Source organism: Falco naumanni, chromosome 2, assembly GCF_017639655.2.
Source record: "Falco naumanni isolate bFalNau1 chromosome 2, bFalNau1.pat, whole genome shotgun sequence".
Taxonomy (NCBI): domain Eukaryota; kingdom Metazoa; phylum Chordata; class Aves; order Falconiformes; family Falconidae; genus Falco; species Falco naumanni.
Genome location: NC_054055.1, coordinates 73652291 through 73665644, shown reverse-complemented (window position 1 = coordinate 73665644; position 13354 = coordinate 73652291). Strand labels below are relative to the sequence as shown.

The 13354-nt window shown below is 50.6% G+C and overlaps 1 protein-coding gene across 1 annotated transcript; it reads right to left on the bottom strand.

The window, feature by feature from the left end:
- Positions 1-6462: 6462 nt before the first annotated feature.
- Positions 6463-13151, bottom strand: CHST7 (carbohydrate sulfotransferase 7). The gene has a single exon (XM_040584840.1). It carries the CDS (start codon positions 12906-12908, stop codon positions 11508-11510), a length of 1401 nt encoding a protein of 466 aa, XP_040440774.1. The 5' UTR covers positions 12909-13151; the 3' UTR covers positions 6463-11507.
- Between the last annotated feature and the right edge of the window lie 203 nt (positions 13152-13354).

Here is a 13354-nt window from a genome sequence, read left to right as displayed (position 1 = left end):
ACCTAAGGTAAGACTACAGCTATCTTGAAAACAGGCTTTATTCTAGAAATTATGAGTAATTAAACACATGCCCCACCTACAGCCAGAAACTTGGTTTATGGTGTGAAATTTCAGTACCAACCACACTACTGAAATGTACTTGTCTTTCTCTAGAAACTCCAACCTAATTTTTCCAGCAGTGCTTTTAGTTGTTTTGTTACAATGAGGAGAGAGCTCTTCTCTATGCTTAACCATGCCCCACCTCTCACTGTCTGCTAGCCATCCTGTACAGGAAATTGTTTCTGTCCTATTATACTGATTATACCGGCGTGTTTGTCTTGTGTGGCGAGTGGGTTTTAAGAGAGCAAACAAGAGTTGTGCTTGGTAGGAGGCTGAGCTTGCCTGGTGTGCTCTGCTCTGCCAGAGGCAGCCTCCTCCCGGAGGCTCCACAGCCACTGCGGGGCTGGATGTGGCTGTGGAGCTCCAGCTACCTGCTCCCACCCGTGTCCTCATTTACCTTGACCTTCAGAAAGCAAGTGCTGGCTGGGTTATCCAAAGAGGGGGATTTCAACTGTATGGATCTGTGGGGTGGTGTTGTGGTTTAACCCCAGCCGGCAACTAAGCACCACCCAGCCACTCACTCGCTTCCCCCCACAGTGGCACTGGGAAGAGAATCAGAAGGGGAAAAGTGAGAAAACTCACTTTTGGGTTGAAACAAAGTTTAATAGATAAAGCAAAAGCTGCACGCACAAGCAAAGCAAACCACGGAATTCATTCACCACCTCCCATCGGCAGGCTGGTGTTCAGCCATCCCCAGGAAGGCTGAGCTCCATCACACGTAACGGTGACTTGGGAAGACAAACACCGTTGCTCTGAGCATTCCCCCTTGTTCTTTTTCTTCCCCCAGCTTTATATGCTGAGCGTGATGTCTTAAGGTATGGGATATCCCTTGGGTCAGCTGGGGTCACCTGTCCCAGCTGTGCCCCCTCCCACCTCCTTGTGCACCCCCAGCCTCCTCGCTGGTGTGGTGAGGAGCAGAAAAGGCACCGACCCTGTGTGAGCACCGCTTGGCCATAGCTGAAACATCCCTGTGTTACCAACAGTGTTTCTGGCACAGATCCAAAACACAGCCCCATACCAGCTACTATGAACAAAATGAAGCAGCCAAACCCAGCACAGCTGGGCTTTTCAGCCAGCAGCAGGAGTTTGGGGTCAGAGCCCAGAGAAGCAGCAGTGCTGAGCAGTTTAAGGCAGCGAAAGGGAGGGGAGCCTGGGGTGCGTAAGTGCAGTTCAGTCTAATGAACCATGGAAGGAAGTCTCCTCAGGTGCAACACGTGTTGGTAAAACCCTACTGGAAAAATAAACAGGACCAGACATGATTTACCCGGGTTATTGGTATTTAGAAAGGGAGGAGAAGGGAATACCATCAAACTTCTGTAGTTCTCTCCTCACTGGGAAGGAATTAACTGTTGCAATGTTATGGGCAAATGTAAAGAAAACTACCCTCAGGTTACTAAAAGCTATCAATAGTTGCATACTTCAATAAAGATGGTATGTCTGCATGGGGCAGAAGCAGCAATAAGGAAAAAAAAAAAAGCTGAAAGACCACCAGGAAGGTGGTCTGTCCTGGGCTTTTATCCAAGAAAATTCACAAAGGTGGATGTGCATTCTTTTCTTGTAGAAGTTCACACTTTATTTGGAGAACAATACTGTGCACATATAAAAACACTTGATCACAATGATCAGCCTTATTTTACGTTTTGGCAGTTATTCCAAAACCTGACTGTCCAAAGGATGTAAACTTTGCTCTGCATTAGTTGCACTTAGGGTATTACAGGTATTCAGATTACTGCTCACAGTTAGATGCTTCTAGTACTACAGCTGGTTTAGTTTACGGAGTAACCACCACCTTCTCTAGATAGTTCTTACCTTTACTGGTTTAAAACCACTCAATATTGAAATAAATGTTTCATGAGTAGAGCAGTGATGAAACCCTGCAGACATTCAGAAATAAGTCTCAGGAATTATTTTGTAAGGTCCTACACTGCTTCTGCATTCTTCAGATCAAAGCATCGTTAGAAGATGAAGAAGTTTTATTAATTAAACATCTAGCTCAAAATTATTCCAGCTGTTCTGTAACAGATCACGAGAGACTTCTCTCCCACTTATCCCTGGACCTTTTTCTCCCTTGCAACAGTAAAGATTTTTGAAATAAACTTTATTGAAGGCACAGCCTAACTCTTCAGAACGGTGGGATTTGCGCCTTGAGGCATGGGGCATCACCCACCTGCTCTGCAGCCAGTAAAGGGGTTTCACTCTGCTTCCACCCACTGAGGGGTGCTCCAGGGGCAGCCCTGGGGACCTCAGTGTCTCAGAACTGGAATTAGTCCTGGAAGAATCTGTGGAGCTGTAGGTACAGGCATGACCGGACATGCTTCGACAGCTCCAAGCAACTTGAAACTCAGTTTAGAAATAAGCCAAGTTTATTCAGTCTTAAAACTGCTGACTAGCTGTTTCCTTCAGGGTTAGCGTTACCAGTTCACAAGCAACACACTAACCTACAGCAGAGAGCTAAAAGCAGCAGGATGGCCACTTCCCAGTGCAGAAGTATCAAGGCAGCTACATATAACCTGTATTGCTCCTTTCCCATTTCTAAGAAATATCGGCTAGTTACCTCCAATCTGAATGTAGCTGCTTTAATTGGAAGTTCTTAGAAAAGCCAAGTAACAGAACTATTTTACTAAGAATTTATGGAGAATCAATAGGAAGATAAGGTTTCCAATTTACAGTTTAAGATGCAAGATGAAATTTATGCTAAAGTGACTCCTCATTTGCTGCAGAGTATAACCAGCTGTCACTCACTTGATCAGAAAGAAGCAACTTGAGGCTGGGTCCTGCTCTCTATTGGTTTCCACATCTTAGACATAAACCCCTTTGTGAACTGCCAAGACCAATTTTCAGGTAAGCAAAAGCACCTCTTTTCATGCAATAAACTGAGGTTATATAAATGACGTACGACTAAATGGTTATCTGCTCTAGTGGCGTTAAGGCAGAACTGGGGCTTGAGTCAGGTGGAGTACGAAAGGATGAACGAACCAAAGCACTTTATCAAAACAAGAATTGTAAAACCAAGACCTGAATTAGAAACTAATAGGCTTGAAAGCTGAGTAGTTGGGGTTTGTTGTTGTTGTTACGTAAAAAAGAATCCTATAGTCACATGCTTGTGATAAGGCCGAGGTAGCACAGAGAAATGGTAGCAGGCTGTTTGCTGCATCAAGCAAGAGAAGCAACAGGCTTAAACTGAATCAAGAATGATTCAACTGGATGATTGAGAGCACTTTTTAACAGTGAATGTAGTTAATGGAGTAAATGACCACTGGAGGATATAAAGTCTCCGTCCTTAATGATCTTAAGAACAGCTTGGGACAGGGGACCAATGTCCCATCCTCTCATCTTTAACTCCATTTGAGATAAAGCTAAGTATCACTGACTGTACTTAAACTGGTTTTAAGGGGAAAAAAAGAGAAAAAAAGAAGGGGATGGGGAACACAATTCACCCAAGTGATCCCTGCTCAAACAACAGCTGAAATGATTGTGAAAAGCCAAGGAAAGATTTCCACAACTTCCATCAGAAAGGCTTTTGCTGTACTTAGGCTGGTCTCCTACAGCCCTTTCCTATTATTTTAACAAGTGCACTTGCATCTTCGCTGCACTTTAAATGCTATCCAGAGCACACCTGAAACTAGTACTCTTTAGTGTATGTGCATAAATAAACAAGAAGTTAGTAATTTCACAGATCTATGGCAAAACATTAAAGACTGCTTTACCGCAGCTAGGGTAGTGCTAGGGCTGTGTGGCCCCGCACCCTACACTTGCTTACGCAGCCGGGACTTCTATCCATCGCAAGTGAACAACCACACAGCTTCTGCTTACACAAACACACACCGCCTTGCCTTTCCCCTCAGCTCCCGTCTTCTCGAACAAACACGGGGCAGAAATTACAGAATTAATGGTGTAGGGGTTGTTTTCCTCTTGATTTATTGTACAGCTCTGATACATTTTATTCAAATACTGGCAAAGACAAAATTACCAGATTTCCCCCTAGGAAAGAGTACTCCATAACAAACTATTTTACAACATTTCTGTGAAGGTCAGCGTTGCCTCCTTTTCACAGAGCAGAACCAAAATGTACAAAGCATCTTTAAACTGGAGCTCCGGTCTTTTTGTACATCAAAGCTGATTTTTCAGGAGACTTCAGCACTCTGTACAGAACTTTCCATGGATCACGGGGCTCCTGGACTACATAGCTTTGTATCGTGCTGTAACAGGGTTGTCTACCCTATCAGTTCCTTTCTATTTCTGAATTAGTGGAGTCGTCTTTTAAAATGAGTGTCTTTTTTCCCTCCCTTCCTGCCACGCTGTTCTCATGGTTACAAAAAACACCGCCACCTTCCAGGCTGAAGTGATTCATTGCTCATGTACAAAAATCTGTTCTTATGCCAGTATTGTTCGTAGCTCGATTACCTCTCTCCCACAGTGCTGCTCACGCCACCGTGCACCGCTGTCCTCTTTCAGCCTTGACTTTGAGGCTAAATAAGCCACACAGCTTGCTCTTCTCCAAGAAAGAGGGCTGTTACTTCACTCGACATTTCTCTTTATCTGTTAAAAATCTGAATTCATCCTCGTGGGACTTGGGTGGCTAGGACAGAGAACATGTGAATGCCACTGTACATTTGCCCTTTTCACAACTAGCTCGCTCAAGGGTTCGGTCACCCCCTGAGCCACCGGTGCTTCCTGACCAGGCACACCTGCTCGCTGCCTGCTGCTCTACGGCCGTCCTGCGAAGCCAGCTCCAGCATACCAAATGCATCACTCAGCTCCAGCGAGCCTGATACGGACTTGGCCTGTTCAGAAAAGCTAGATTATTTGCCTAACATCTCACAGTCTGGCGCCAGGGGCTGAGTCCAGTTCCTCTGAGAGCTTTTGAATACCTCAGCCATGAGACGCTGCCCCCATACTTTCTCCTCCTTCAGTCTCCTACTGGATTGCTATGTTTTCCAGCTCCTGACACAGACCAGGCAATGCTCCTGGTGCCGGACACGTTGCACAACCCGTTCCTGCCCCAGCTGGGTCTAACCTTGTGTGCTGACCAAGTGCTGCAGAGGAGAAAAACTAACCACCTGGGAGATGATATATATATATATATATATATATATATATGACTGTCAAGGAGCATGAAAGGGGAAGCAGCAGATTTCCTTCAGTGCTTGACTTTGCAGCACACACATCGAATGTCTCTGTAACAGTGTGCACATACAAGAGGTTTCCTGGAATTTTTAATAACGCTCATACTGAAAACAATAGATGTCAGTGATACACACAAGTCACTGCTAGAACCAGGACTTTTAAATCCAGTGTGCAAACGTCTGTCACTTGAACCAAGGACATGGACAAAGGCCTCCTCCAGACCCCTTTTTCTGGCAGCTGGTGGCAATGCCCACTGCAGAAGGGACCACAAAGGCACCTCAGGCAAAGGCAGCTGGATGAGACAGCTCTCACACCATCTTTTGTACTCACAAGCTGGGCCTGACAGTATTGGGAGGCAGGGGATGACCATTTTTACAAGCTTAAGCTTTACGAGCACTTCCTCCCATGCCTCCCACCTCGATGCTGCTAGGAGAGCTGTGGGGCCGTTAATAAAGTCCTTATGCAGGGGGAAGGGAGGAGCCTGGTTTGCAGAAGTGTGTTTGTATGGGCTGGGAAAGGGACAGCAGAAGGCAAGTCACTGTTGCCCCATGGACCAGCACAGTGGTCTGCACAGCCACTGGAGCAGGGAGGAAGCAAGACCTGACTTAGAGAGCTGCCAGTTTTTCCACTACAATTCGGATTCGGCCTCACCCTGCTCTCCATTCCCCTGAACTCTCCTCCGCGATCTCCTGGGAACGACGCTCCTGGGGCAATTCCCAGTGCCCCACTGCAGCTCCGCTCTTAGTCCCTACATCTCCCAGCTTGCTCTTCCAATGTCCCTTCCTTCCCTCCCATGTGCTCCTGGATGCCTTTTCCAATTAAAGCAGTTAAAGCTTCCAGCTGCCCCTCCTCAAGAAAGCCCAGTCCCTCAGCCTTCTCACACTCAAGCCCTTTGCCCATCTACCTCTCATGACTCAAAGGCAGTTCCTTTCCCCTGTCCCCTCGTGTTTACCTCATCCATCAGCAGTGTCCTCTCCCTCTCACCTACAGTCCTTTCCATTATTAAGCACTGGAAAGCTGAACGCTGGATTCAGGAGTCTTCCTTAGGCCTAGCAGCAAAGGGCAAGAGGGACTAGAGAAGGCATTGGTGGGAGCGCAGGGACAGCAGACTCCTCTCTGCTCAGCACCAGCGCTGCAGCCCCAGCCGTAGTTACATGGCTTTGATTCCCACTGCCGTTATGTCTTGTACCACAGTGAGCTTTCCTATGGGAAAGAAAGAGGTGTGAGCATGCTCACTGCAGATAAAACCAATGCAGATTTTATTTGCCATAAAGATAAACACACATACCAAAACCACTTGAGCACATGCTATATTTTTTTTTACAAACATAAACTTATTTGGCCAAATCAGAATAGAAGGCAAAGGTAAAAACAAAACACGGGGGCATCCTCTACACAGAGGCCGTTTCCCCTACCCAAATTTGAGTTCCTGTCTGAAGGTACTGAAGCAACAAATTATTTCAAAGAAACATCTCTGAGAGTATTTGAACATAGGCAAAAAAGCACCGCATCCTAAGCCTGGGTTCCAAAGAACATGCATTGTTTTGACTGCAGTTCCCCAAAGAGACTCAAACCTTAAGCCCAAGAAGTTTCTGCGTACGTATGGTTGAAGTTTGGCAAAGCTGGACAACTAGAAACAGGGCAACAAATTTGGAAATGCTGGGGAAAGACCCGATTCCCATTTACCAACACCAAGCAATAGCGCTGCAGGCGCTGCAGGTCAGCAGCAGAGCTTAACACCTCAGTGCTGGAAGCAAGAATTCCCCAGTACTCAATACCCAGACAGACTGTAAGTACTAAAACGTTAATCAGCTTCCAGCCTGTTGTCCAGAGCCAAGACTGCCAAAGGTACGTCTCAGCTACAAGTGACAGGTCCCTTAGTCATTGAAACCCACCACCTCAACAAGATTGGATTTAATATTAATTTCTTTAAACCACAGTCAAGAGAAGGACAACCTGGACCCCAGCCCCTCACTCACACACAGATCGCCCATGAGGTGTTGAAAACTTCTACTAGTGCAAGATTTGCTTGGACAATTGTATTTTTCTCATCCCCTCCTCCGCAGTGCCAGGTGTCGTGTCAAGTTAGATAGGAATGGCAAAATAACATCTAAGGTAGTCCCAGTGCTGCATGGATTGCAAGGTGATTCTGAGAAATAACATGCACCATTCTTACTGTCCCCATACTTCAGCTACCATCAGAGTCTCAGCAGCAACTCTTCAGGTTCAAGAAAGGAACAGAATGCGCTGTCAGGCTTGTTTTAAGTGTTTCACGAACTCGTTCTTCACCAAAGTGTTGCTTAATTGTATTACCATAATAAATCCAGACATTCTGCACTGGTTTTTTATCATCGGGCTTACAGAAAGTGGTGATATTGAGAACTTAATGGAGAAACTCAGAACTTCTCTTGATGCGCGGACTGATGGAGGTGGGGGGTGGAGGGAGGGCTAAAATGACCCATGCAATAGTGAAACTGTTAAGTAACTCTACGACCATTCTAACACTTCTGTTAGATACTGCAGCTGAGGGAGCTACTAAACCATTTATGTTGTATCTGAAATATGTATGTATGTACCACAGGTATCTACAATAACTCCATCAGTAATATTCTAGGGAGAAAAGGAAGGCGGTGCTAAGTATTTCTTTGCTCTGGACTTCTGGACTTCCAGTGTTTCTCCCAAGTATGTCACTACAAGTGTCAAAAAGTTGTTTCCCCAAAAGCAACAATTTAAATACAGACAATCTTGTAAGAGAGCAATCCCAGCGTGGAAATATCACAGTGTTTTACATACAATTCCAATACTCAAGTTTCTACCTTCCTTAAGGCAGATACATGATGACCAAAAGTAAAAACAGACAATGGAAATAAGCCCTGTGAGCATTTGTCGGGTCTGTTCCCATTTCCTACTATGTCTTCTTAATACATGAAAGTTGTTAATTCATTATATGTAATGTAGCACAACTAGGCATTTTTCCCAAATCTCAGCCTGAACTACTAAAACTCCGTGGCTTGGTCCTGCTCTCCGATTCTAAGCCTGCCAAGTCCAGCTTGGCTGTAAGATGTGTTTATTGTTCCCTTGCTTATCATGCCATCCTCTGTTCTAAAGGATGCATTATGGTTCGGTTTTCTACATCGTTTAGCAGAACTGGGACTTCACTTCAAAGTCTCAGTTGAGCCCAATTAAAGTAAAAAAGCTGGTGACCGAGCCATAAACGTCCAGCTGCTCTCAAAATGCAGTTTAACCACAGACATCCCGCTTTCAGCAATTTCTGCTTACTTTCAGAGACTTCTGCCAGTGAAACTCCACGCTGGGTGTCCTAATGAGACTTGTTCTGTCTTTTCAGGTAAGTACCACACTGACATTTGACAGTACATTTTTTTTTCTTCAGGGTATGAGTTTCAAGGCCAACAAGTATATGCTGTAAACGACGCTCTCCAACACCACCAAAACACCTTGGAGAGAAAAATGGGATGCATTTATTGGTGAGCCTTAGTTGTCCTCCTGAGGCAGGGGAATTCTAGAAAGCCTTCTAGTGACTGAAGCGCACATGTCACAATTTCAATCATTAAGCAACTGTCATCCAGTCTTAGATGCTCTTGCACATCCTGCTCTAAGATCCCACTCTGGGCTACTTACTCCTTTTTCAGCTTTGGAAATTCCCTCTGAATTGTTTTTGCAGAGTCTTCTACTGAACTCAGGTGCCCTGAATGCAGCCCACGAATTGCACTTGCTGTATTTTGTACACATTGCCCAACAGAGCCCTTTTCACAGTATATAAAAAAACCCTACAAGAGCAGCTTGGGATGAGAAAAAAAATTGAATCACTAATAAAGAGCAATTGTGTTACTGAGCAACTTCTGTTGAGAGAAGCCTTGACACAGAAAACACATCTACATCAAACACAGAAACTGCTTCAGAGAATACTAAATAATTTGCAATTAGTGGATTTCCTCCCAGCTGTTAAGCATCAAGTTACACTAGATGGTAACACTTCTTTCTTCATCATGATGAACCAGCGTAAGTGAAACTAAGCGTGGATTTCTAAAAATTTCTTATGAAAGGCATTTACCACCTGAAACAGCAAGATGAGACGCCCTGTCAAGGTGAAGTGAATGCTTAACAGTTGCACTGTACAAATCCGTGACTGCAACTTGCTAAAAAGATCATCAGGGTACACTGGATTTCAATCTCCATCTGACACAAGGATGTAAGTACCGTATCATCTTTTGGCATGCAAGAAAGTCTTATTTTCTTCCCAAACCTGTCAGTGCAAGCCAGGCTGGGTGTATTCCCAGAAAAGCTTTCCAAAATAGGTTAGCCAATGCAGGTCATCAAGGCATTAAGACAGGTATTGTCCATCTATACAAATACAATTATTAAATACCCCTAGAACACCCAGCGACAAATTTTGGTCTCGCAGCGCCTGTGAAAGAATACAGAAACGTCCCTTAGATAATAAGAAAGGTTGCTCCAGCACAGAACAAGCCCCTGTAATTTTTACTTCAAGCACAAGCCAAAGGACGCAGAATTGTATGAAGCATGCTGCCGTTAAATGGACAGATTTACTCAAAAACATTTTTATGACTACATTTTCCTGTCAGATAACAAAAGAAACGTGTGCCAACGCATTGTCATGTGGGAGGGTCAAGGAAGAAAAAGAGCTTAAATAAATGAAGGTTCATCCTAACTCACTGACATGTTTTACAGCACAATACGCAGAGCACAAAAACCTACAACGCAGTTCAAACATTTCCTCCACGAGAACAGAATGTCTTTGAACTGCCTTTATTTCCAGCACTTTTATATCTAAATATTGCTTTCTTCCTGATCCTGGAATATCCTCCATTTGAAGTTCATGTTCTCAGTTTGCATTTGAGGACTGCACATAAACATCCCTATAACCCTATATACTTTTGCAGGGACGTTTAAACACAGCCAGACTGTAATGGACTCAAAAGCAGTCTCTAAGTACAGTTACAGTACCGCATCCCTAAATTACAATTGAACCTTCTATCCCCAAATTAAGAAATAAAGAAAAGGTATTTGTACATGCACACACACATGCACACCCTTCTCATACAAGTTGCAGGGTATCCACAGGAAAACGGCATTTAAAATCTAAAATAAAACTTAAGGTTTTCTTTTTTTTTTTTTTTTTTTTTTTAAATACAAGTTTTTATTTTGGAACGTCACCATTAATTTGTCTTAGCCTCTTAGGAAACGCTTGCTTTTGTCCAGGAGTTGCCAGCTGAGAGGATGTTATTGTTCGGAAGGGATGTGACCAGGAGGACCCTGTGCACAGCACAATGTGTCAGCCCGGAAGCAAGGGAAGAAAAGTGATTCTCTCATCTGGCTGAGAAAACAAAATGGAAATACCGAGCGTTCGCCTTCCAGTTACAGTCACTGCTACGCGTGTCCCCAAGAAAGATGTTAGTCACTTGTATCTCACAGGAGCATCACTGCCTAACGCTATCAATATATTAAAAAAAAATCCTACTTTAAAAAGAATTACAGATTTCTTCTGAACAGCATTTCTGCTGCAAAAATCTTTGACAGACGTAAGCCGGCCAACGCTTACTGCCTCTGCGTAACCACTCACCCTGCGGCTCTGGACGATGGATGCAGTCAGTCGGACACGGTTCCCCCTCCTGCAGCTGGCACCCCCTTCCCCAGGGCGCCAGCGGCCCGGAGGGCACCTCCTGCCCACCCAGGCCTCCACTGACCTCTGCAGCCACCTTCACAGAAGCCCCCCGCAGGTGTTCCAGCAGGGACAGGGTAGAGCCCAGCCTGTCACAGCGCTCGGCGGCAGCGATGCTCTCACAGCAACACCTTTCCAGGGCCCGGTGCCCTGCTGGGAGCCTGCCTCGGTGGGATTTTTAAGCTTCGGCGCAGTTTTCACGAAGAACCCCCCAGGCGCTGCACGTGCTGTCCCGCTAGAAGGGCTCCGAGCTCGACGCCGTGCCCACAGGCACCCCCGAGCGACCCTCGCCCCGCCGCACCACGGGCGGGCACGGGGGGCCGGGCCCCGCAGCGCTGCCCGTGCCTGAGGCCAGGCGGGTCCGCTCCCGCCAGGGCCGCCCTCCGCGGCAGCGCCCGGCCCGTGAGGCCGCCGCCACGCCGGCTGCGAACCGCCGCGCTCGGCTCTGCCCCACGGCGCCCGTCCGGCCCCGGCGCCCACCCGGCCGCCCGCGGCGCAGCTCCGCGCCCGGCCCCGCGCCGCCCCCGCCCTCACCCTCACCCGGCGGCGGGCTCTCCCCGCCGGCCGCGGGTCGGCGGCGCTACCGGGCGTCGCCGCCGCTGAGGGGGTAGGCGAGGAGGCTCATGGCCTCGCCGCAGGCGGCCTCCACCTGCCGCACCTGCTGGCGGCTGAGGCGCTCCCGCCAGGCGTGGATGGCCTCCCGCGCGTCGCGGGCGGAGATGAGGAAGGGCCGGTCGGAGGAGTAGGCGGCGCCGCGGGTCATGTTGAGCACGAAGGCCTCCAGGGCGGGCGGCACCGGCAGCCCGGCGAAGCGTAGCAGGCGGCGCAGCTGGGCGCGGGGCTCCCGCACCAGGTCCTCGTAGCGCAGCTGCGTGTAGCGGCGGCGGAGCCAGGCCGGGGCGCGGCGGGCCAGCAGCAGGTCGCGCAGCCAGGCCTGGCAGATCACCTCCAGCGCGCCGCCGAGGAAGAACTCGGCACGGTGCTGCGGCTGCGGCGCCCGCCCGCCCAGCAGCCCGGGCGGCAGCAGTAGCTGCTGCTGCTGCTGCTGCTGGCGGGGCGGCCCCCGCGGCTCGGCGCGGTGGCGGCTGCGCAGCACCTGGATGCTCTCCCGCAGCAGCGCCTGCCTGGCCTTCAGGCGGGAGTTGTGGACGGCGCGGGGGTCGCGGAAGAGCTGCACCACCCGCAGGTTGAGGCCGGGCTCCCGCAGCAGCGGCAGCAGGGCGCTCAGCTCCAGCAGCCGCACGTCCTTGATGACCACCACCGGGTACTTGCGGCACTCGGCCTCCAGCTCCCGCAGCGCCCGCGGCGGGCACGTCTCCTCGCAGGCGGCGCCGTCGACGAGGCCGACCTCCCGACGGGGCCGCGGGGCGGCGGGGCAGAGCGGCGGCGAGCAGATCACCTTGTTGGTCCGCCAGCCGAAGATGCCGGCCGTGGTGAGGTTGGCGGCGGCGGGCGGGGCAGGGGCCAGCGGGTCGCGGGGGCCGGGCGGGGCGGCGTAGAGGCGCAGGACGGAGAAGTCGCATCGGAAGAGGGCGCGCAGCATGTCGCGCAGGGCGCCCTGCAGGCTCAGCGCGTCCCCCGGGTAGAGGGCCTGCCACAGGTGCCACATGGGCTCGTAGAGGTAGAAGACGTCGGGGTGCTGGTTGAAGAGCTCCCCCAGGAAGGAGGAGCCCGTGCGCCAGGTGGCGTGCAGGTAGATGTGCCGCTTCCCCGCCGCCGCCGCGCTGCCGTTACCCGCCGTGCCGCCGCCGCCGCCCTCCTCGTCCTCCTCTTCGTCCAGCGGCGGCTGCCGTTGCTCCCAGCCCCACTCGCTCAGCGCCTCCTCCAGGCTGGGGCAGCGCCGCAGCAGCGGCTCCTCGTCCGCCCGCCCCCGCCTGGCCCCGTAGTCCAGCGCGTAGGGCACCAGCAGGAGCAGCAGCAGCGTGTACAGCACCAGCACGGCGGCGAAGCCCCGCCACCGCCACCGCCGGCGGCCCTTCATCGCGGGGCTCGGCTCGGGACCGCCGGGGCTCCGCCGACCCTCTGGCTGCCGGATGGCGGCTCTTCGCGAACAGGCAAAGTTAGCGGCGGCGGCGGGGGGTGTGGGCTGCGGGCGGCCCTCCCCGCCGGGAGCACGCCCACGGGCACGCCGGCCAGGCTCGGGGCCGCCAGCCCCGCCGCCCGCCCAGCCCTCGCCGTCGTCGCTGTCGTCTCCTCCTCCGCCTCCTCCTCCTCCTCCGCCGCCGCCGCCTCCTCCTCCTCGCTGCGCGGCGCGGCAGCCCCCGCACCTGCCCCCGCCACCGCCCCCAGAGCCGCCGCCGGCGGGGCCCGGGCTGCCGCCGCTCTGCTGCGCGGGGCTCCGGGCCGCCCCTCGCCCGCCCCCTCCTCCTGCCCGCCCGGCCCCCTCCTCCCCTCGGGCAGGGCCGGGGGGCGCTCGGCACCGCGGGA

Coding starts and splice junctions, on each gene's coding strand:
- CHST7 (XM_040584840.1), bottom strand. CDS start 12,908: ATGAAGGGCCGCCGGCGGTGGCGGTGGCGGGGCTTCGCCGCCGTGCTG.